Genomic DNA, 25,382 nt, shown 5'->3' with positions numbered 1-25,382 from the left:
CACATTCAAGTAAGGGAATTCCAACATTTCAACATAACCCAACATTTTATATACTCTCACAACCTTTCTCAAGAATTTATTTGAAAAACCTCTCTTTTACGTTTCAAAATCAAACCCTAGGTTTAACCTAAAATTCCCAAATCACTAAACATTTTCAAAGAGCAAATAACTAAGCTAAGAATCATACCAAAGGTTGAAGAAATCCCTACCTTAAGATTAGAAGAAGAAAAGAGCAAGTGTTGAAGTTTGGCGGAACTGAAAATGAAATCTGTTCTGATTAGATCGACCTCATCGACGAGCTCTATGTTTTACTCTGAAGCATAATGGTGGTGAAATCAATGAATTGAGGTGTATGGAAGGATTTTAAGCAAGAACTGGAGAGAGAGAGAGAGAGAGAGAGAGAAAGAGAGAGAGAGAGGGAAGAAATTTGGTTTTGGGAGGTTTTAGAAAGAGAGAGAGAGAGAGAGAGAGAGAGAAAGAAAGGGAATGAAAAAGTAACAAAAAATCCCTTTCTCCGATCTGATATATGCACAGACCGCTCGAGCGACCAAACCATCGCTCGAGCGTCAGACACAATAAGTTACACCGCTCGAGCGACCAAAAACATCATTCAAGCATACAATGACCCCCTCCCAAAAGTTTGGACCTGCAAAAGACCGCTCGAGTGAAGATTACTCATGCCTAGAAGTTTTATAAGTCTGCAACAATACTGAGAGATCTCAAAGATCGCTCAAGCAACCAAATCATCGCTCGAGCGAACCCAAAGTGAAACAGACAATAACTCTTATGAAAAACTAACTCCCAACCTATTTCAAATACAACTAACAACTTAGCTCAACTATCAACAAGATGATAAAGGGCCTGAATAACAATTATAGGTACAAAATCCTGGATCTAAGAGTACGAAAAGGGTTAGGTCTAAACTGGAACCGTTATATGCTACAGTATAACGAACATGCAATTAAAAGTCACATATGTCATTGATAATACAAATTGTCTGGATCCGACCAAATCTACTTGATTTTAGACCAATTGTTTTTGGTTCAAGCCACTAAAACAGTTCTCATAGTTTGAATTATAGACCTCTATTTTTAATTTTTTAATTGTAATAATTTATTTAAATATTTTATAATTTAAAAATAAAAATCAATCCAATAAATGAATAAAAAAATATAATTATATATAAAATAATGTAATTGAGTTAGCTCACAAACTTATATTTTTTGCTCACTTTTAAATTTTATAGCGATTTCGGTCTTGACCTGACCCTTGTTGTATTCTGGATATTGGTTTCATGGCTTCCTATTATCGATTATATCCTGCTTCTCTTGTATTTTCCTCAAATTTGGCTATTGGGTTGTTGTGGTTGTGTTTGGAACAGGTTGGTCGCTTGGTTTTCAAACCTTTTGTTGTCCAGATTTTTGTCCTCCGCTCAAATGGCACTTCTTGGGCTCGAGTGGGCTTTGCGAACTCTCAGTACTTCTACAAGTCTACAAAATTACAGGGAGAGTGTATTCTATGCTCAAGTAGCATTTCCTATGCTTGCGCATTGGTCTATTGTTTGCAAAACTACTAGAAGTGTGCATTTTGTGCTCGAGCGGAACGACTTATTGTGTTGATGCTTGAGTATCACTTCTTGTGCTCAAGCAGACTATGCATATATCAGTTCGCAGCAGCATCCTCTTTTCATCACTTTTTTATAACTTTCTCGCTCAAAACCCTAGATCTAGAGCTCCTCTCTCTAAAACTCACACTCTCTTCACTTTTTCACCTAGATTTAGTGGTTTCTCCACCCTACTCTCTTTGATAAAAAGATAGAGCATCTCAAGGGTTACATTCTCATCCGAATAGAGTTGGATTTCGGTGTGTTTGAAGTGTCTCCATTCTCTCTCTCAACTTCTAAACTTGATGTAGAGACTTTCTACACTCTTCTATGAGTTTTAGCTTAGTTATTTGTTGATGTGGAAGAAATATTGGGATTTGAGGTGATTTTGAATAAACTTAGGGTTTTGGTTTAAAATCAAAAAATGTGGTTTTCGAATGTATGTATTGGAAATGGTTATGGGAGTAAATATAAGCTTGTGTTGTGTTAAAATGGTTGATTTTGGTGTTTGGGATGAAATTAGAAAAAAATGGGATTTTGCCGTAAAATGTCTCGAATAATTATTTTGTATAAATATGGAATTGGTATTGGGAATATAAAATTGAATGAATGTTTATATAAATGGTGGAGTTAGAAATGTATTACCTCGCACCTATGAAAAGTTGGATAATTTATCTATTGTAAAGATTGTATATCTATCTAGAAATATCTGTTTTGGGCTATTAGTGGAGGATAGCTATGGTTGTTGTAGAAATTGCATGAGAGTTAGGCAAATTGAAACTAATCTCTTAGCCGTTATCATTGAATATGATTATGATTTGTATACATTGTATATGTATGATGTTTGGGAGAAGAAAGTGGATGGACTCTGTCAAACTAAGTTTGCCTATGTGTTCAGGGTGAAAGTCTTGAAAACCGCACACACATATACATGGGTGTCGATTCCCATGAATGAAATTTCCATAAAATGGCAAGTGAATGTATTTTTATGATAATTATAGTGGTTGGAGACCTGTGAGGTGTATCTTCTGTTTGATTGATTAAATGAAGTGGGTATAACTAATGAACCGAGATAAAATAAATTGAGATGTAAGTTTGGCATAACATGGTTTTGGAAAAGAGTTGTAAAGGATTTTGTCATTTGACATTGAACATGTGCATATTACTTATATCTTTGTTAAGATTCATATATTGTGATAGATTGTTTCTACTGGGTTTTGGCTCACCCTACTTGGGAAAAACTATTTTCAAGTGCAGGTGATATGCCTCCACCAAGGACTTAGCTTGGGAGGACTGTGGAGCTGAAGACTTAATCTTATTATTTTTGTACTTAACTTTTGTACAGCCAAAGGGCTTTAAATGTATTGGACTGAAAGTCCACTTTCGTTGTAACCAAGAACTATTTTGGAAAGATGTAAGCCTTTAGGGCATTTATTCTTTGTTTTGCTTCCAGTTCTATGTCATGATGTGATATATGATGTACATTCAGGGCCAGGCTTATGAATGTATAATTGCATTTGTCACTCTCTTGTATAATCGGATCTTATGTAATGGAAGGATTTTATACTCTGATACTTACTGTGATTCACATATTGTCTTGGTTGGTTTATTGTATTATTTTGAAGGCGTTACAACTTAGTATCAGAACGTACCGGATTTGAATACTTTGGGTATGTGGGAAGTCGTTAGTACCATAATGGGTCTGTCTCGCTTGACAGAGATGTTTTTATGTTTGTAATGTTTATGTGATTATATTGGTATGTGATTTAATTTCTAGGATGTTGGTCGAGTCCATGGGTTTCTAGGAGTCCTATTAGAAAAGCACTTGATCACTACTGTTTTTTATTGGAACTCTGGCAACGTCGCAGGACGATTATTATCCGGTAATGAAATTCATATGTGTTAATGTGATTATGTGTTTATGTGGAGTAAATTATTGTTTTCTACCGCATTAAGACGCGAGTGAGTTTGCTTCGGCACATTTGTAAATGTGCTAATCTTTTCTGTTACCTTCATTAGGATGTCAGGACGTGGACGTAGTGGTGGTAGGCATGGTAGGCCTAGAAGGCATGAGGTGCCTATACTAGATGATATTCTGGCACAAGAAAAGGGGGTTGGTAAGGCTAATGTGGCCGAACCAGTTGGTCAACAAGCCATGGGTGCCATAGCCCGCGAAATGGCCGGAGCTTTAAGGGAATCCATGGACATTCTCAAGGCTGAGAATCAAGTCCAGGCCCAAGTAGTTGAGGCAGGGCCATCTTTTCTGAAGCGAGAGTTTTTCTGGTCTAATCCGGATGAGTTTGTGGGTGATCCCAAGGAGCTACTGAAAGCAGATGAGTGGCTAGAACAGATATTGAAAACGTTCGAGATGCTTGGCATCGAAGACGACGGGCTTAGGTTTAGGAATAAATCTCAAATTCCATAACTCTTCTTGAGGATTGTCTGAGAAACACATTCTAATTGTCATCATCGGGTAATCAAAAAGAAGTGCCCAAGTTTTAAAACTGGTCAAAATAGGGTGTCTACAGTTACTTTCACCGACATTAAAAATATAATAAAATATTCCAACTGCTAATGCTCCAACAAGAATTGATGTTCCTGAAGGACAATCTGCTGGTATAGTTATAATGTATCTAAGTCACGCTAGAAGCGTGGTAAACCTATCGGTGCAAACGACAAAGTTTCTTGAAAGAAGGAGACAATTGGTATTCATGAAGAAACCATATCTAGAGCTCTTAAAGAGGCCATATCCGCACTTCTAAAGAGGTGTTCCAGAAGAGACTATACCTAACACTCTTGAAGAGGCTAAACCCAAGAAAAAATTCTTAGTGCTCCTAGAGAGGCCCACAAAACAAATTATTATAAATCTATCTAAATCTCCTACTTATAAACCTCCTGAAGCAGAACCTCTAGAAAAAGAATCTCTTGAAGAATTATCCCCAAAAGTGGAACATCCTGAAGGGTTATCCTTTGAAATGGAAAAAGTACCTGAAAATAATAAGATCTCAATACATTAAACTGTTGTCAACAACATATTTTTGTTTAAGTTGCTCTTGATATTACTAGAAGTAATGATGAAAGCATTACTAGAAGTGATGATAATAATAAACTACAAACCGTCAAAGAATGATGACGTAGAAATAATTGGCCAATGTGGAAAGAAGCAATACAAGGAGAATTAAACTCGCTTACAAAAACGTGAAGTATTTGGACTTGTAGCCTAACCCCCTGAAGGGACATAGCCTGTCAAATATAAGTGGGCATTGTAAGATATAAGTGGGTATTTGCGCTACAACGCAATGAGAAAAATGAAATTACTAGATATAATGCGCAACTTATTGTGCAAGGTTTCTTGCAGAAACTTAGTATTGACTATGAGAAAACTTATTCACTTGTAATAAATGCAATTGCATTTAGATTTCTCATCAGTTTAAAAATCATAGAAAATTTAGATATGCTTTAATGGATGTGGTTACAGCATTTTGATGGATCACTAGATAGTGATATATATATATATATATAAGTCCCTGAAGAATTTAAGATGCTAAAAGTATTTAATTCAAAACCCAAAAGTGAGAAATCTAAATTTGCAATTGTTGCAGTATATGTTGAAGATTTAAATCTTGTAGAACTCCAAAAAAGCTTACATAAACTGCAGAATATTTAAAATGAACTTGAAAAGATCTTAGCAAAACGAAATTTTGTATCGGTCTACGGATCGAACATTTGCCAAATGAAATTATTGTTCATCAATTAAAAGTCTTGAAGCACCTTTATATGAAAAAACTCTCTTTTATTAAATACTCCAATGGTTTTCTCGCCCTCCAGAAGATGGTGAAGAAATTCTTGGTCCTGAAGTACTACATCTCAATGCAATTAATGCTATTATGTATCTTATAAATTGTACAAGGCCTAATATTGCATTTGCAGTCAAATTATTCACAAGATATAGTTCTACATCAATTCGAAGACATTGGATTGAGTGAAGCAAATATTACATTATCTTCGTGGAATAACTGATATGGGTTTATTTTATTCAAATAAATCAAGTCACAACTAATTGGGTATGCAAATGTTGGATATCTCTTTGATCCACATTGATGATACAGCCTGTTCTGAATGGAATGGATCGGACTGATCCACGCTTCACGAACCGGTGCCCGAGGTACCAAACCCACAGTGGAACCTGCACAAGAGTTCCACGGGGAACTGGGAGTCCCCCAGCGAACCCTCCGACGAGCAAGTTAGAAAGAGAGAGATAAAATGTAGAGATGGATTGGAGATAGAAAGCTTAAACTTCTTCTTGTCTTCGACGTCTGCTTATATCCTCTGGTAATCATTTCGTTGTCCCTTCCGACCTGTCATCTTGGCCGAAAGTCTATGCTCTAACTTGCCTTGTTCATGGTGAGGTCGTTCTGCCTCGACGGGAAGGGGTTATCGCAATAAATGCTGTAAGGGACTTCATTAATGATTGATGTGCAGTGCAATAACTTTGCAGGATCTTTGTCTGCTTACGTGGCTTGTCCTTCTCTTGCCATGTGTTCAAATGTCATTGGTCCTTAATGCCACGTTGAGTTCCAGCAACGCTGGGCTTTAGTAGTTGAATTATGTATTGGGCCTTAAGTGGTGGGCTATAACCTTTATGGGCTTGCCCATGTCACACATAAAGTCAAATCACAAACATAATATGTTTTTACTTATGGAAATAGTGCTATATCTTGGCAATCAGTAAAACATTGACTGCTACTTCTTCAAATCACTCAGAGATACTTGCGATTCATGAAGTAAGTTGAGAATGTATTTGGCTTAGATCCATAATCCATCATATTGCAGACATATGCGGATTGTCTTCAACTAAAGATAGTCCAATGATATTATATGAAGATTGCGTGTATCACACAGATCAAAGGAGGTTATATCAAAGATGAGCTCAAGTGATAATCGGGTTGATCTATATACTAAAGCACTACTGACTATACCATTTAAGAAGTTGGTGCATAATATTGAGATGCGTCGATATAAAAATCTATTATGTAGCTTTGAAAGGGAGTCATCAATATTAAGAAAATTTGCTGATTGTATTTTTTTTTTCCTTCGTCTAAGGTTTTTTCCCACTGAATTTTCCTTAGCAAGGTTTTAATGAGGCAATCTAAACAAATCACATACAAGAATATTGTATTCTTTTTCCTTCACCAAAGGTGTTTTTTCCCATTGGATTTTTCTTGATAAGGTTTTAACAAGGCATATTCTTAGTATATGGTTATCCAAAAAGGAGTATCGTAAATGTATGGACAACCATACCTTCATAGTTAAGTTAGCAAAATGTAGAAAGTTATAGAAGTAGCCGCACTAATTGACATTAATCAACCAATCATATACAAGTTGATTGCCTATATAAGCACATCAATGCATAACATGTATGCCATCCATCAGAGAAGGAAAAGAAATGATTGAAAGGATTCACTTTTGGCCCTTTACTTTATAGAATTTTCATTTGGTCACTTATTTTCTTTTGTTCTATTGTGGCTCTTTTTTCTTTGTTTCCTTTAGTTTTATAACAATTATTTTATATTCATCAGTTATATCTAGTCACACATTGAACCGCTCGAGTTCAACTTAACAAATAAATGAATTTTAAAATCAATCAAAGCATTTGATCTAATAATTATATAATATCTTTATAAAGTGAGATTTATGAAAAAAAATATAATACCTTTTATTGTGATAATTTATTTCTCTCTCATTATATACTTTGTTTTTATTAATTTTTTAATTATTATAAATTAATAAGTTCAAAGCCGACTTCATTTGACATCAGTTATTTTGATTAAATTAGTCAGTAAAAACAAACACATGTTAATTTAATCAATAAAATAAAGAGGATTTTTTTTAGGGTCTCTAGTATTAAGATTTTATAGTAGAAAAGACATCAAATATTTTCATATTGTCTAAGATCCCTCAAATCGATCTAGAGAAAATTCAATCTAGAGAATTTCTCTCCAAACCAAAGAAATTCTCTCTAAACCAGAGAAAATCACCTCATTACGTGCAGAGAATTACTCTGGTTTCAAACCAGAGAAAATTGAAATTTCTTTGAATTCAAACCAGAGAAATTCAAAGAAAATTGAAATTTCTCTGGCTTTGTTCCTTGGTTTTGTTCAAAAAAAATTAGAATTTCTCTGACTTTGTTCAAAGAAAATTTCTCTGGCTTTCTTCACAATTTTCTCTGTGAAGAAAGCCTTTGTCTTAGCTTATCTAACAATTCTACTCTAAAATTTATACCTATCAAAACAATTCTACAATTCACACAATAAACAATAGATAGTGAAATTCTCACTAATATTGCAAAAAAGTACAAATCCAAACTCTGATTTCTTTTGAATCCAAACTCCAATTTCTTCTGATTTCAATTTGATTTGATTTTCTTTGATTTTAATGGTGATGGAAGACAACGAGAGTTACGGTATTAGTGCTGTGGATTCGTCATTGTCGTCGCCGAAGACAAATCGACAAGACAAACAGAGACTCGAAGTCTTCAATAAAGTTCTCACTTGACTCCAACACTTGAATCACCAAGATTCCAATCTCCTTGGCGGAGGGGTTGGCAGGAAAAGAGGGGTTGGGGGCAAAAGAGAGAAGAGAGTGGCCCCAATGAGAGAGAAAAAGGAGGTAGAGGTGGGAGACAGATTAGAAATAGGTGGGGAGGATGGAGAGGTCGCGGACATTGCCGTAGAGGGTGGAGCGGGTGCGAGGTGGCGCGATCGAGGATGAGCCATTTCTGGCAGATGAAGGTGGTAGAGTTGTGACTGCGAGTGTCGGAGATGACATCAATTATGTTTGAGAAGATTACTTCTGGGAGGTTGATCACGGTGGTGGAGGTGGAGGTGAAGGCAGAGGCAGCAACCATGTAAAAGAGTAAAGTGAGGTTTGGATTTAGAGAGAGAATGAGAGATGAAATAGGAAAGGTAGAGAGAGGGAAATGAGATTTGATTTGAAACAGTCAAATTTCTCTATGATATATGGGTGTGGGGTTAAGGGACCTTAGATATCACAAAATAATATTGTAGATCTCTTCCATTACTAAAAATGAGAGAGAGACCTTAAACTAATTTTTCATTTAATAAAATGTCACATTCAAACCATAATTATTTTAATTTTTTTCTCACAACAATCATCACATCAATTATAAATAATAAAAAAAATCAAAATTTATCTCAAAAATAACTTTTTAAATCAAATTAAAATAATAAAAAAATCTAAAAAATTACTCTTCTCAAAACGAGTACATAAAAATAAATAAATAAATAAATAAAGGACCGAGCTCGAGCCACCACCAACAAACAAGGCCCACCGCACAGCCCCGGTTGTCATTTACGTCACAAAGAGGCGGAAGAGCTGGTGGGCGTGCGGGTGGGGTTAGGGTAAAACTAGACTGCGACACAACCCCGCCGTCAAAACGCCTCTCCGCAACCATGTCCGGCGGCTTTTCTCCCACGGACGAGCCCTTATCGCCTACCCCAGATCTCGACATCACCGTAAGTCCTCCCAATTCTCTTCTTTTTCTTCTTCTAATTTCTCTACTCTCTGTTTTAGCTTTTCAAAGATTCCATTTTTTTCACCATTTGAGTTGATAATCCACACGCAAAGAACCCTCTGTTTGTTTCCTGAGAAAATTGACGAATTGCAGGACTTCAGTTTCTGCTGTCAAGTCCCCATCCGGAATTAGAAGAAGAAAATAAAAAGAGAAAAAATTGGTACTGAGAGTTCAAATGTACTGAAACAAACTAAATTTGACCGGCCTAATTGATTTAATATCGACCAAGTCCAGTTGAAAACTCATAATTTTCAATCTTTAACCTTTATTTTCTGTTCCTGTGGTTTCTCAGCTGGGCTTGATAAAGTACGAGAATACATCTTAATGAGGATCATGGATAATTGGGCTCATATATTCGAATTACGGGACAAATTCTCAAAAATATGTAGGCAGCTTATGAAGAATTGTAGGATAATGGGGTTGTTTGGTGGAGCTTATCTAAGTTGTTTTAAACATTTTTTAGTATGGAGTTTTGCTAGACCCGTTTGGTGCAACTTCTGCGTATAGCTTATTAGGCGGAAATAGTTTAAATAAGTTGAAAAAAGTTGACTTCTAAAAGCTGGATGAGGGATGCTTTTGGCTTATGCTTTTAATTTATAATAAGTTTCAAGCACTGATATGTGGAAATGAAATTGGAGAATGCTATGCCTAGTTTATAACATAGGGCATTGAATGTAAGACCTAGTTTGAACCTTTAACTTTGAGTTCAATGATGTTAATTAATAATAATACATATGACGTGTGATATATAAAATGTTGTTGTTGTATTCTATAAAGTTTGGGGAGGGGAAGCATATTAGATTTGAGAATATGCTAAAAGAAAGAAATTTTGTCAAATAAAACTCCTCAACAAGACTATAGACATAAAACCAACCACGTAAAAGAATCCTAACCATACATGTCAGATGGTGGGGTCTGAGGTCCATTATAAAATATACAATTACACTCAAATTGTTCTACCTATGTTGTGTGGTTGGTTTTGTGCCATCGACTTATTAATAATTACTTTTTTTGGTGTGTACTTAACGTAAACGTGGTGGAGGCTTCAGACAAAAACTTTGTGTAATGATTCATCACAAGTTGTAATCATACAATTTTCACCAACGACAATTGTGGTTTGTTATTTTGTCTACTATATGGGCTCTAACACATGAATTGTGAGGAGTTTTAGTACTCCGCAGGTAACTTCAATCTGGTTAACAACCAAAGTTCACTATGTTATATACTTTATTCAAGATGTGTGGGAAATTAATTGATAAGGAACAAATTCTAGCAGAAGATTTGTACTATGGATGGATTTGTTTCTATCTTCTGATTATTACTTATATGCATTTGGAACATAATATATAATTTTTGACAAGTAGGATGATTTTACTGAAATTTGCATGATTTATTTTGGCGACAAATTTTTTATTGACAAGTTTATATGTAGATATATATAATTTTGGCCATCTTGGAGTTAACCTGGTATTATCATAAGACAGTAATGCTTGTGCAAGTCTGACTTGGACAAGAGGTCTCCACGCCTAAGAAGTATGGACACGGACACGTGACATGACATGGATACAATACGGACATGCCGACACGTTAACTTTCAACAAAAAAAAAAAAAACACGACACGTAGGGGACACGTATGAAATATATAATTTTATATATTTACTATATGTTATATATATGAATATATCATTCAAAATTAATAAAAAATGCAATATGACACTAATCCTTACAAATTTATATGGTTTTTGTTTTATTATTGTATCTTAAGTAATTTTGTTGAAACTTATAATTAGTTTCACATGTGTTTAATCAATAGACACGTGTGTTTAAGAGATATACACGTGTGTCTCCAAGTGTTCACAGAGTGTCTGGGTCTTTAAAAAATATTAAAAAATAGGACACGTTTTGAAGAGTATCGGACACGTGTCGAGAAAGTGTCCAAAGGGCGTCGGTGTCCAACATGGACACGACACGGATACGTCATCTTTTTAGAAGTATCCGTGCTTCTTAGCTCTACGCAAACTGTTGTAATCCAGTCAATTAATGTTCAGTTCATTCAGAATGAAAATGTGAACCTTATGTTTGGGATGTCAAGCTTTTTCAAATTAAATTTGAAATGTGACTTAGGTTATGGATTAGTGTATCAAGTGTTGCCTTTGACTCAGCAGAGCTAGTGAATTTATGAGACTCGTTCTAGTGAATGTGGATTAAATTACTTGAATTAACTGACTGGCAGTCTTAGTGATGCAGACTCACAAGTTCAAATTGGAAAACAGAATTACTGGAAGAGTAGATATGCTGAATGGAAAATGGATGAAGCAGCAAAGAAATGGATATGCTGGATGACTGGATCAGTGTTGTCAAAGGCGCGCCTAGGCGCAGGGCGAGGCGAGGCGCACCATCTGCGCCTGTCGAGGTACCAGGCGAGGCGACTTCATCCAGGCGAGCGCCTTAGACGCGACTGGATCAAGGCGCGAGAGGCACAAGGCGATTGCCTATGCGCGACTGTGTGTTCAAGTTGTAGATCCCATCTAACGACTCAGATGAACCTAATCGACCTAATCAAAGGCCTCGTAATCATAGAGGATTACGACTCATGGACCATATGAGCCAAATAGGGCTCAGATAACCCTAATCGAAGTCGCCTCTTCCTGTCTTCCTCTTCCTCTGCGACTACGATCAACTTCGATCAACTTCGCAGGTTCGATTAGGGTTCGCAGGTTCGATTCGCAGGTTCTACTTCGATCAACTTCGCAGGTTTCAACTTCGATCGACTTCAGCTCTGTGATTCGTCTTCGATCGCAGGTTCTCCCCTTCCCCTTCTTCTTCGTCTTCGATCTCGAGTGATTTAATTTTTTTTTTCTTTTATTTTTTTTTTTGAACTGTTTTGCTTTTATTTATTTATTTTTTTTCTTTTATTTTTTTTTCAACTATTTTGCTTTTATTTATTTTTTTTTTCTTTTATTTTTTTTTCAACTGTTTTGCTTTAATTTTTAATTTTTTTATTTTTTTTTCAATTATTTGAGTTGAGTCTGAAAAAAAATAGGAAGCCTAAAATTGATTATGATAAATAAATAAATAAATAAATTAATTCATAAATAAATAAATAAATTAATTGATTATGATAAATAAATAAATAATTTTTTTTCAATTATTTGACTTTCATAACCCTGATTATTACATAAACAAATAAATAAATTAATTAATTCATACATAAATACATAAATAAAAAAATAGATATATTACATTCATTATGATTATACTGAAATTGATTCATCATTATACTGAAATTAATTAATTCATTATTCACCTTTAATTAAAAAAATAGAAAATTGATTCATAACATTAATTAATTCATACATTACATACATTACAAGAAAATTAAATGTAACATAAGAATGAATGTAATGGAATGTAATGTACATTAATTAATTAATTCATCATTAATTAAAAAAATAGAAAATTGATTCATACATTACATACATTAATTAATTCATCACATAACATGCATTACATTCATTATACTGAAATTATTTTTTTGTTATTTATTTTTTGTGTTGTGTAGCAAGTACTAAGTAAAAAATGACATCGGAAAGTAATAGAAAAGATCCGGCGTGGCAATATGCCCATTTGGTGGAGGAGAATAATTTAAACAAGTTTGAGTGTAATTTTTGTGGTAAAGTATCAAATGGAGGTGTTTATTGGGTGAAACAACACCTTGCGGAAGGTTATAGGAATGCCACTGCTTGCCCGAAGTGTCCTTCACATGTAAGAGAAGAGATTAGAGAGTTCATGTCCAAAAAAAAGACACAAAAAGAAGAAATGAACATGTTGCCTGATTTCGATGACATGGACATGGAAGATGAAGATGAAGATGATGATGTCGTTGAGATCAATGTCAATCAACACCGCAAGTTGACAAGTAGTAGCCAAGGTTCATCCAAATCCAAATCCAAATCAAAAACGCCAAAGAGAAAAGGGCCTATGGGTGTTTACTTCACACCCAATCCTGAATCAGTGGTGAAAAATCGAAAAGACCAAGCAAAAGGGAAACAAACCAAAATTGATGCAAATGACCCTTATAAAAAAGAAATGAGAGGTCGGGCACTACAAAGATTTGCAAGGTGGATGTATGATGCTGGCATCCCTTTTAATGCAGTAAATTATGAGAGTTTTGGACCAATGATTGAAGCCATTGGCCAATATGGTCCTGGTATGAAGCCACCGATATACGATGAAGTGCGGGTTACCCAACTCAAAAAAGAAGTGAAACATACTGAAGATTTGATGAAGTATCATAAAGAGGATTGTGCAAAATACGGGTGTTCCATAATGGCAGATGGTTGGACTGATAAGAGAGGAAGGACATTGATTAACTTTTTAGTTAATTGTCCAAGAGGAACCATGTTTGTTGAGTCGGTTGATGCTTCTAGCTATTCAAAGGATGGGCAAAAGCTATTTGAATTACTAGACAAGTTTGTGGAGAAAGTTGGAAAAGAGAATGTGGTGCAAGTTATCACTGATAGTGCTGCAGCTAATGTGTTGGCGGGTAAGAATATTTCTTCATTTCTTACATCAAAATTGTTTACTCATAGTTTGTTTTGTATTTAAAATTTAAAAACTTGAAAATAATAATTCTTCATTATTGTTACATTATAGGGAGGTTTTTGGAAGCTAAGTATGAACACTTGTATTGGACACCATGTGCTGCTCATTGTTTGGACTTGATGTTAGAAGACATTTTCAAGATACCTAGACTGAAAAAGACATTTGAAAGGGGTATTGCAGTACATGGCTACATTTACAATCGGCCTACGTTGCTAAACATGATGAGGCACTTTACAAATTTGAAGAATTTGATCAGGCCTGCAAAAACTAGATTTGCAACCGCCTTTTTGACTTTGTCTAGGATGCATCAACAAAAAAACAATTTGAGAAAGATGGTCACCTCCGAAGACTGGACCTTAAGCAAATGGGCAAAGGAGCCACAAGGTAAAAGAATGGCACAAACTTTGTTGATGCCTTCATTTTGGAATACTGTTGTGTTTGCCCTTAAGGTCTCGGGTCCTCTTGTCAAAGTGCTTAGATTGGTTGATACCGAGAAGAAACCTCCCATGGGATACATTTATGAGGCAATGGATAGGTTCATTTGATCATAAAGAAGAGAAGTATAATGAAATTTTCGAAATCATTGACAAAAGATGGATGTTCAATTGCATCGACCTTTACATGCAGCTGCACATTTTCTTAACCCAGAATTCTTTTACCCAAAAGCGTTAGAGGTGCAAAGAGATCATGAGGTGATGAATGGGTTTTATGAATGCATGCAAAGGTTGGTCCCGGATGCCACTGTTCAAGATTTGATCACTAATGAGATGAGTATTTATATGAAGGCTGAGAGTCTTTTTGGCAAGTCTGTTGCGATTAGGCAAAGAAATACAAGAGCACCAGGTAATATATTATAGACTCATAGAGTTTATTTTTAGTAATACTTTTAGTAAAACTCAATACTTGGTAACAATTATTTCTAACTAGTGGATTATCGCAGCTGATTGATGGGCATCATATGGTTCTTATACTCCAAACTTGCAAACTTTTGCCATAAAAGTCCTTAGCCTAACATGTAGTTCATCGGGTTGTGAACGAAATTGGAGTGTATTCGAACATGTGAGTATTTAACATTCTAACTAATTTTTTGTTCAATTCAAATATTTTTTATTCTCATTATATAGAATTTAATATCTTTTTAATAATTGCAGCTTCATAGCAAGAAAAGAAATAGATTGGAACAACAACGTCTCAATGATTTAGTGTATGTCAAATACAATAGAACATTGAGATTTAGGTATGGCATGCGCAACACTCTTGATCCCATATCTTTGCAAAATATTGATGAAAGCAATGAGTGGTTGCTTGGGAGGATGGATGGAGAATCAGATGAAGATAATGAGCCTGTGTTTGATGATGATGATGGCTTGACGTGGGCCATTGTTGCTAGAGCTTCTGGAGTAGAAGAAAGTAGCCATGCAAGTAGAGCAACAAATTCACGCTCAAAGGCACAACCGAGGATATCTAAATCATCAACATTGACTCCACTTCAATTAATAGATGAAGAGGAAGCGGGCTCAGATGACACAGAGGAGGAAGATGTTGAGGGATACAAATCAACTGATGGAGAAGAAGATGATAGTTTGCTTGCGATTGATGTTGAGGATGATGATTGACTGACATCGACCTAACCTACCCTTTCTTTTGATATTGATGTTTTTAAGTGTTAAGACATATATTAGTATTTGTTGGATATTTATGTTTTAGATGTTTAGTGTTTATGTTTTTATTTTATTGAATGTGGATTATTTGATCTTTGAAAATTGAAATGTTATGTAATATGCACTTTCATGGCTTTGAGAATTATTCTATATTTTGTCTTGAATCTTGATTACTTTTTATTTTTTAAAAAATTGTAATAGTACTACGAATGATTAGTCTATATTAATTTTTCTATTTTTTACGAATACTGTGTGCCTTACTTCAATAAAGCCCGCGCCTCGCCTTGCGCCTTGCGCCTAGGCTCCAAGAGACCTTCGGCGCCTTAGTGCGCCTTGAGCCTTTAAAAACACTGGACTGGATCAGCGGAGAAAATGGCTGATAGGAATTTAGATGAGATATCTGGGTGTGTGCTAGATCAGTCAGATTCACAAGAATGGCACAGAGCTGATATATTCAGGGTTTCAAAGAGTCAGATAAAAGAGCGTTCAAGCAAGAATTAATGAAGTTCTAGAGTTCAAACTGTTATTTTTAACTACCAAAAACATTCCTTCATTTTGATAACATGCCAAGAACGTTTGGTGAAAGTGATGACTATCAACATGTCACTAGTCTAGGAGTATATATGGGAAAGTAGTAATTCTGCTTTGTTAAATCATACATGATTGTCAATGACAAATTACAACCAATTTCAGTTTCATTTACTAGATTCTATAACAAGATAAATATTTCTTGCTTGGAGTCCACTGATGCTCGCTCAGCCAGTCAAGTTCTTGGCTAAAAAAGATTCAAAGACATTCCTCAATGGGAAAAAAGGAAAAGAAAAGAAAAAACATTTGGTAAAACATACTTGATTGGCATTATCTTTTCCATCATATATCTTGTTTTTTTGGTTTGCTACTTTTCTTGTTGAGTTGTTGTTAATGATTATTTTTATTCTTGCTGTTCATGTTCTATTTGGTGATGTTGTTGATCACTAACAGTGAGTGTTGTTGGTTCTTCTTATTCTGCTACTTCAGAAAGATGGTGATCATGTGCTTGAATTTGGAAGCAATGATCAAGTGCTTAGGATAGAAAGCAACCACAATGAAAACAATAGTGATCGAATGCTCGAGATTGAAAGCAATTATCATGAGGATGGAGGAGACTGATGCAACAATTGATCAAAATGGTGGAGAGGATTATCATCCACCAGTTGTGGGGTTGGAGTTTGAGTCATATGATGATGCTTATAATTATTATAACTGCTATGCCAAGGAGCTGGCATTTGCCATCAGGGTCAAATCTTCATGGACAAAACGTAACAGCAAAGAGAAGCGTGGTGCGGTACTCTGTTGTAATTGTGAGGGTTTCAAAACTATAAAAGAGGCAAGCACTCGAAGGAAGGAAACTAGAACTGGTTGTCTGGCAATGATAAGATTGAGGTTGGTGGAATCCAATAGGTGGAGAGTCGATGAAGTTAAGCTTGAACACAACCATTTATTCGATACTGAAAGGGCTCAAAACTCCAAGTCACACAAGAAGATGGATGCTGGAGCCAAAAGAAAGTTGGAGCCATCTATTGACGTCGAAGTATGAACAATCAAGTTGGACAAAACCCCGGTCGTAGATACTGCAGGTTATGGTAGCTCGAGTGAAAGAGAAGTCAGTAACCATGTTGATGAGTCCAAGCGCTTGAAGCTCAAAAAAGGAGATGCACAAGTTATTCACAATTATTTTTGTAGTATGCAGCTAACAAATCCTAACTTTTTCTATGTGATGGATATCAACGATGAAGGCCATTTGAGGCACGTGTTTTGGATTGAACCTAGGTCTAGGGCTGCATATGGGTATTTTGGTGATGTCGTTGCACTTGACACGACATGCATGTCAAGCAAATATGAGGTTCCTCTTGTGTCTTTTGTCGGAGTAAATCACCATGACCAGTCAATTTTGCTTGGTCGTGGTCTGCCTGCAGATGAAACCCTAGAAACACATGTTTGGTTATTGAGGACATGGCTAACATGCATGTTGGGACGTCCTCCTCAAACCATCCTCACAGACCAGTGTAAGGCATTGCAAACTGCAATTGCAGAGGTTTTTCCTAGGGTTCACCATCGTCTTTGTTTGTCACTTGCCATGCAAAGCATTCTCGAGAATTCGGGGCAACTACGGGAATCTGAAGAATTCCGGACTGTATTGGGTAGAATTGTTCACAACTCTGTCAAAGTGGATGAATTTGAAATAGCTTGGGAGGATATGATCCAGCGTTTTGGAATTAAGGATCACAATTGGCTTCAAACTTTATATGAAGATCGAGAGCGATGGGCTCCAGTTTACTCGAAAGAGACAGTTTTTGCCGGAATGTTTGCTTCTCAACCAGGTGCGTTGACGAACCTATTTTTTGATGGGTATGTCCATAAAGAAACCTCTTTGAAAGAATTTTTTGACATGTATGAATTAGTTCTGCAAAAAAAGTATGAAAAGGAATCTCTAGATGATTTTGAGTCAAAAGAGTCCATTCCCATGTTAAAAACAAGATGCCCATATGAATCACAGCTCTCAAAAGTGTATACAAAAGAATTGTTCTTAAAGTTCCAAGAGGAAGTGGATATGATGGCTTCTTGTTTGAGCATAACACAAATTCATGCCAATGGGCCGATTGTCACGTACATGGTCAAAGAAAGGGAGGAAGATGGTAATCTAAGAGGAATCAAAAATTTCGAAGTTATGAGAAAGCGGGATTAGAAGTTCGCTGAATTTGTAGTTGCTTCAACTTCGAAGGTTATCTATGCCGACATGCATTGTGTGTTCTTACTTACAATGGTGTTGAGGAAATCCCAGTACAGTACATTCTGCCGCGATGGAGAAAGGATATGGAGCGTTTGTATGTACTTGATCTTGGATCCAATAGCATCGATATAACTAATCCGGTTCAGTGGTATGATCACTTGTGTAAAAAAGCAGTACAAGTTGTTGAGGAAGGGATGAGATCTCAAGATCATTACATGGCTGCTTGGCAAGCATTCAAGGAGTCTTTGAATAAGGTTCGTCTAGTGGCAGATAAGCATATGTAACCCTAAATAAGTTTCAGGTTTAAAATCTTTGTTCATATGCCGTCAATATGTTCATGTATAGAGCGATACTTCCTTCGCTGTATTTTTGTGGAAGTGTTTTTTTTTTTTTTTGAATAAATAATTTATACTGATAATAACAAATATTTAATGCAAATCCTCTTGTTGGATGCTTGGCATTGAAATTTATGAAAACAGAGCGACTGCTCAGCCTAAGGCAATGACTTGAATTTTGGTTTTATTTATTTGTTTATTTTGTTTAATTTCTTTCCAGCCCTCATGGGGGGTTTTCTTACAATAATTCTATAGACCGAACCAACTACAGAACTTGTTACAGAAAATATAGTTAGAGTAATATGAGTAAAGCAATCTCTTCAGGACTCTCCATCTGACGTGTATGGTGTTTAATGACTAAAATATCTTTCTTTTTTTTTTTTTTTTTTCAGTCAATTGTTTTTAATGAAAATAAATAATTAGTTTAGATTGAAAATAAATTAAAAATTTAGAATTTATAAAAAGTTTTGGTTCACACATGATGGAATCTGAAAGATGTTACTTATTATTTATTTTTTGCAAAGAAAACGAGTATTAACTTTTTAGGATATAGAGATTTTTTTTTTTTTTTTTTTTGGTGGTTAAAAATAGAATGTTAGTATGTTAGGTTACAAATTAAAGAGGCCGTTGCTGATTCATCAACTTGAACTCCAGACCTTCTATTCACTGTACTCTAAGGCGCGACTATATGTCACTCGATAACAAGATCCTTGGCTAGAATATAGATTCATTAAGAATTTGTTATCATAAAATATTCAATGGGGAAGTTGAGAAGTTGAAGAGAAATATGAGTAATTCTGAAAAGAAACAAAACATTAATTACATGAAATCCCATACTAACACTAAATTTCTAATTATTTATTCTAAATCCATGATATATACATTATATATATACATATGCACATCATATATATATATATATATATAAACAAAGCAAATCCATCCCAAACTAACACTAAATTTTTAATTATTTATTATAAATTCATGATATACACTGTATATACATACGCATATCAAATATATAAATAGAGCAAATCCTGCTGATGCGTTTCTTTGGTTTTGGCAAGAGATGGAATGAATTCCAAAGTCTTGCATTGAAATATCTTTGATTTTGTATGCTTTGTATTTTATTAGTATGAGAACCGCGATTGTGGTTAGAAATTGAGTTTAAAACTAGAAAGGTAGTTGCGACAGTGGTCAAGAAGGAAAGAGGGGGTCGGCGGTGGTAGTTGGAGGCAAACGACGGTGGTTGAAGAAGGAAGAAGGGACTACAGCAGAGCCTGAGGAGGGAGATAGGTTGGCTGGAGGATGTGGGGAGAGCGTAAGTGTTAAGGTTATGGTTTGGACTTGGGTTGGTTAAGATGGAGATAGTTGGAGAAGATGGGGGTAAAAATGTCTTTTTAATTTTCATTTTACTTTAATTTTTTCTATAAACACAAGTCTACTCTCAATTTTGGCCTTTGTAGTGCACCTTTCGTCAATTTGGATGGAAAACATAAGCATTGTATTTTAGTCTAAAATTATATGGAAAATTTATGTCTATATTTAAGCTATAAAGAGGTAAATTGCTCCAAACTTACATCTCAAGAGGACAAATTTAATTTTACCTTTTTACTTTACATCATTGTTTGTATCCTAAATGGCAACAATTGATTGGGCCACGTGGGATGAAAGCTACACCACAAAGAAAAAAGAAGGGAGAATTACGGTAGGAGAAAGAAAAAAAAAATTACCAACCATGGAGGTGTTAGTGACACTTGCACCTCATTTGTTTGTAAATTTTTTTTTTCCTATATGTAATTCCTCCAAAAAAGAACCAATTAAAGGGAGTTGGGGATAGAGCAACTATTGAGATATTTAAAGGGAAACTATATGCAGGTGGGAAAAAGAGAAAAAAATTACCAATACATGGAGGATACAAGTGTATATGTGATGGGGTGCAAATGAAAGGCTATGGGGTGCCTGTGTCACTTGAACCTCCCATGTGTTATTTTTTTTCTTCTCTCACCTACATGTGATTCTCCCATATTTAAAAGTCTATAAAAAGAATATTTTTATAATTTGTATGTAGTATACAACAGTTAAAAATTAAAGTTTGCTTTTATACTAGTCAAAAAAAGAACTCTTAAGTATTTTATATTTTTAATAATTGTAAAAATACTTTATATTTTTAAAGTTTTTAAAAATAGATGCAATATAATTGTTTAGTCTTTAGTGAACTTTTTTTAAATTTTTTTTAAAAAAATTTATATTTCTAGATTTAACTTGACTAGATGAACCAAAAAATAATTAAAAAAAAAAAATCAAAAAAGACAAAAATAAGAAAAAAATAGTGGACTTTTTTTTTATACTTATTTTGGCTTTTTTCAAATTTTTTTTTTAGAATCTGTCAAAAAAATTACATTACACAAAAAGGACAGGAAAATAAAAAAAATTTCAGAATTTTTTTTTTTAAAAAAGAAAACACTTAAAAAAAAAAAAATTCAAAACAAAATATAACTTTTTTAGGTGTTCCAAGTTGGTGTTTGATATGAATTTGACCTATCCAACAGCAATCACATGCTTTGTGTTCATTTTTCGATCACAATATGCCACATCTCTATTTGAGCTCAAATTTTAGTACTTAATAGCATCTCCAACGCTAATGGATATTTTATCTATTTAAATATTATTATAAAATATATATTTTATTTTACTTATTAACTGTTTCATATTTATACTCCAATCATACTCTTTATTTTAGCTATTCATCCAAACACTATTAATTTTATAAAATGTCACATCAATAACAAAGATGGAGAGAAATGATCCTAATGATTAAATACATTTTGTTTAGCTTTGAAGGCTAGCTGCATGTAATTAGTGAATATAAGTTGAGCTAAATGCCTTGTAACGCCCTAAAAATAAACCCATAAACCATAGATTCTTGACATGCTTAAACATAAGAGAAAGAAGCTTAATTACATTTCATCAGAGTATTCATTACAAAATGTGTTATATGTTGACAACAAAAGTAAATGCCCTATAGGCTTACAACTTTCCAAGTCAACACTTGGTTACAAAAAGGAGAGTACTAATTCTACACAAAATAAGCCCTTGGCTTGAGATACATGTAATACATCAAAAAGAATGACAAAATAAAGTTAAACAGCCTTAAGTCTCCCAAGCTACGTCCTTGGAGGTGGCATGCTACCTGTACTTGAAAATGATGTCCCATATAGGGTGAGCCACAGCCCAGTAGAGATATACTAAACCAAATATAAGCAATGACTAAAACAATAGCATTTGATAGATGTTTAACCCTTATAATCCAATTACATCACAACACAATTCCATGACAATTATGTCCATGTTACGTTACACTTTCCATTTCTTATCCAATTTCTCAATTCATAACTATGGCTCAGAACCTGGCCAAACAATTTAAATGAGATTATATCTCGTATCAACAGTACTTCCATTTCAATTGGGATAACAGCTCAAATTAAACTCTTCATACTTTACATTAGATACACATAATTGCTGTATCAATCTCAAATAAAACACTTCCATACTTCATATGTGATATACAGATTTGCTATATCAATACTTCAATAGATACACTGATTTGCTGTATCAATGGAGTACATCTCCTATCTCCTCCCAAACAATGTCCGGTTTAAGAGTCCATACCCTATCTTCCCTTAAATCGTGGAGTACATCCTCTATCTCCTCCCACACAACACAATGTATATAAACATATATCATATACAAGGTCAATCAATACATAAATTTGATGTATTATTCCAACTGCCATACTCGATGACACATTCAATCGATTAGTTTTAGTTCACCTAATCATCATGCATTGTCTACAACATTCAAGACTATCCTCCACCGATAGCTCAAAGCAGTTATTTCTAAACAGAAAATAAATGCACAGACAGATATAATATCAACGTTTTCATCGGTGAGTGATAAATTAACCCAACCACACCATTTAATCCCATAATTCCCAATTTCATTATTCTCAACTCAATTTCACAATTCCCCAAATTAATTATACAAATTAATTTTTCATTATAATTAGGGCATTTTTTCCAAATCCTCAATATTAACCCTAAGGTTCATTTTCATCAATAACACTACAATAATTCCATCTTCTCAATGTTTCACATAGATATGGGCCTCAATATTTGAGAACCCCCTTCTTTTATACATTACAAAATAACCCCAACTTTTCCCCAAATTACACAATATTACCAACTAATCAAAATGACCAAAATTAAAGACAAAACCCATAAGATGGAGTAGGTTATCCCTACCTCGAAATTAGAAGCCCAAATGAGAAGATGACCAAAATCCAAAGTGCTCCAAATCCAAGATTTTTCAGATTAAAACAAAGCTCACACCACCCTCTATCTTTTATACAAAGAGCTTAGGGTAGAAACACACTAAAAGGAGATGAACCCTAGAGAGAAGGTATGTAGAGAGAGAGAGAACTCAGATCTAGGGTTTTGAAAAAGAAAGAGATGAAAAAGTGAAGTGTAAACCTGCTGCTGTCTACTGATATACGTATGACCCGCTCGAGCGGAGAATAGGACGCTCGAGCGTCAGATACAAAAACTGGACCTGCTCGAGCGCGAAAGAAAAGACGCTCGAGCGTAGATTACACCCCTCCAGTACTTTTACAGACATTGAACACCCGCTCGAGCACCAAGAGGCCCGCTCCAGCGCGACCCGCTCGAGCGTAAGGAATTCCGTTCGAGCGTGAAAAACGCACCTGCAGAAGTTTTGTAGAGACACAAAATGCTGAAAGTGTGTAAACTCCGCTCGAGCGCAAAGGGACCCGCTCGAGCGGACCACAAAAAATCTGGGCAACAAGGAATGGGACTAAAGCTCAACCAACCTGTTCGAAACACGCCCATTACATCCTAAAACTCAAGTATATGAAATTAAAGGATGACAACAAGACATCTACAACAATCAACTCCACGGAACCTAAGTCCGGAGTACTATTAAACAATGAAGGGAAAACCGGGATCGCTATATGCCTAGTCATATACCTAGTGCATTGAAGTTGAAAAAAATAAATCATACTAAGCATTTTGACTAACAAACATTGTATACCTAGTGAGTTGAAAATACTCTTTACACTTTGATTGATGTGGTTTTAGTGTTATGTATTACATTTGGGTTGATAAATATTTTTTTTTTCTTGATTAACAAAAATATTTAATAGAATTTAAAACATGTTACAAATCTCATCAAAAAATAAAATAAAATTTAAAAATCAGATTTGGCATTGTCATTACTTAAACAATTCATTAGGATAAAATGATCTTTTGAACAATTATTATTTTTTTATAATTTCCCAAACAAGACATGAATTTTATAAGAATAGTCATTTTCAAACATTTAATTGTATAATAAAACAAACACAGGGATACACATTATATCTAGTCAAATAGTTCTAGAACTAACTATCCATTCGATTGCAAATCCCTCATTATCCAGGTCATTCAAATAAACAAGGCTTTAGTGAATATTAACACTTTTTTACTGATGAAAATTAAAAAATGAAAAATGAAAGAAATGGATTAATCTTAACCTCTTTTTTTCTTTTTCTTTTTTCTTTTTGGTTACAGACAAATCTTAACTTTTATGTGTTGGTGAATTTTCAAAAATAAAATTGATTTGTTTTTTTGGTAGTTTCAAAACATTTATTTTCTTTTAGAAAACCCTTTTAAGCCATATAGCTTGCTTCGCGTTAAAAAATATGAGAATAAAATATTGTGTTAAAAACATCCACATGAAATATTTCCTTCTATAAAGAAATATGATAAGAGCCCCGCTTGGTAGAACTGTGGGAAAATGATTATAGATTATGACTTAACATATTATAGATTATAGTTTTAAACATAAGCTGTTAACCCCGTTTGGTGCAGCTGTGAGATTATGGATTTAATTAGCATAGTAGTATTTGGTTGAATGAGTTGTAAAATAACTTTTTGTTATATAATGTCCGTTTTGCCCTTTTTTCTTTTTCTTCATTTTTTTTCTTTTTCTCCTTATTTTCTTTTCTCTTCTTTCTTTTTTATTTTTTCTTCTCTTAATTGTTTTTTATTCTCTTTTTTCCTTATTTCTTTTTTTTTCTTTTGTTATATTAATTTTTTTCTTTTTCTTCATTTTATTTTATTTTCTGTAGTTTATAGTTTATTTTTTCAAATTAGAAGTGGTGCATGCATGGTGAGATTGATCATGAGAAAATTTTGACAAATGTTGAAATACCAATTAAAATTTTCAAATTATATTCATTTTGGTTTATAAATAGATGAATAGTAATTGATATTTTTTAATTTATTAAAAATTGTTACAAATACCAATTAATATTTTTTTTAATTTATTATTACAAAATTGTTACAGAATATACCAATTTTTTTAATATTCATTAATTTAATTTATTATCCATTAATATTAAAATTATTAATTAGTATCAATTAATAGAAAATTTATTTCATTAATGGATTAAAATGCTTATTTATTTATTTATTTGTTATTATTATTATTATTATTAAAAAACACTGAAAACCCTAGCTTCGGCGCCGGAGAGAGAGAGAGAGAGAGAGAGAGAGAGAGCTCTGGTTCACTGGAAAGTGAGCTTTACCTAGATCACTTTTGCATTGATCACGATGGGGGGATAGGGGACGATCACGAAGAAATAGAGAGAGAGATCTGCCTCGATCGCGAAGAAGAGAGAGAGAGAGAGAGAGAGAGAGAGAGAGAGAGCTCTGGTTCAGATCATCACCGGTGGCACTAGGGTTTCAAATTGTC

General features: G+C 34.4%; 1 protein-coding gene, 1 long non-coding RNA gene and 1 pseudogene across 3 annotated transcripts; all 3 read left to right on the top strand.

The window, feature by feature from the left end:
* The first annotated feature begins 9,017 nt into the window (after positions 1-9,017).
* LOC145789461 (protein FAR1-RELATED SEQUENCE 8-like) lies at positions 9,018-18,740 on the top strand (annotated as a pseudogene). Its single transcript, XR_014327438.1, has 2 exons — positions 9,018-9,138; positions 16,482-18,740. The product of XR_014327438.1 is annotated as a protein FAR1-RELATED SEQUENCE 8-like (transcript).
* LOC145789463 (uncharacterized) lies at positions 13,436-13,942 on the top strand. The gene is made up of 2 exons (XR_014327439.1): positions 13,436-13,744; positions 13,855-13,942. It is a non-coding gene; the product is annotated as an uncharacterized LOC145789463 (long non-coding RNA).
* On the top strand, positions 14,758-15,821 carry LOC145789462 (uncharacterized). The gene is made up of 2 exons (XM_082866099.1): positions 14,758-14,862; positions 14,955-15,821. The coding sequence occupies exon 2, from the start codon at positions 15,048-15,050 to the stop codon at positions 15,417-15,419; it is 372 nt and encodes a 123-aa protein (XP_082722225.1). The 5' UTR covers positions 14,758-14,862; positions 14,955-15,047; the 3' UTR covers positions 15,420-15,821.
* Positions 18,741-25,382: the final 6,642 nt, after the last annotated feature.

The sequence above is a fragment of the Camellia sinensis genome, chromosome 4 (genome assembly GCF_055761805.1).
Source record: "Camellia sinensis isolate YWXY chromosome 4, ASM5576180v1, whole genome shotgun sequence".
In the NCBI taxonomy this organism is placed as follows: domain Eukaryota; kingdom Viridiplantae; phylum Streptophyta; class Magnoliopsida; order Ericales; family Theaceae; genus Camellia; species Camellia sinensis.
The sequence above is the reverse complement of the archived record's forward strand: the minus strand, read 5'-3'. Positions and strand labels throughout refer to the sequence as shown.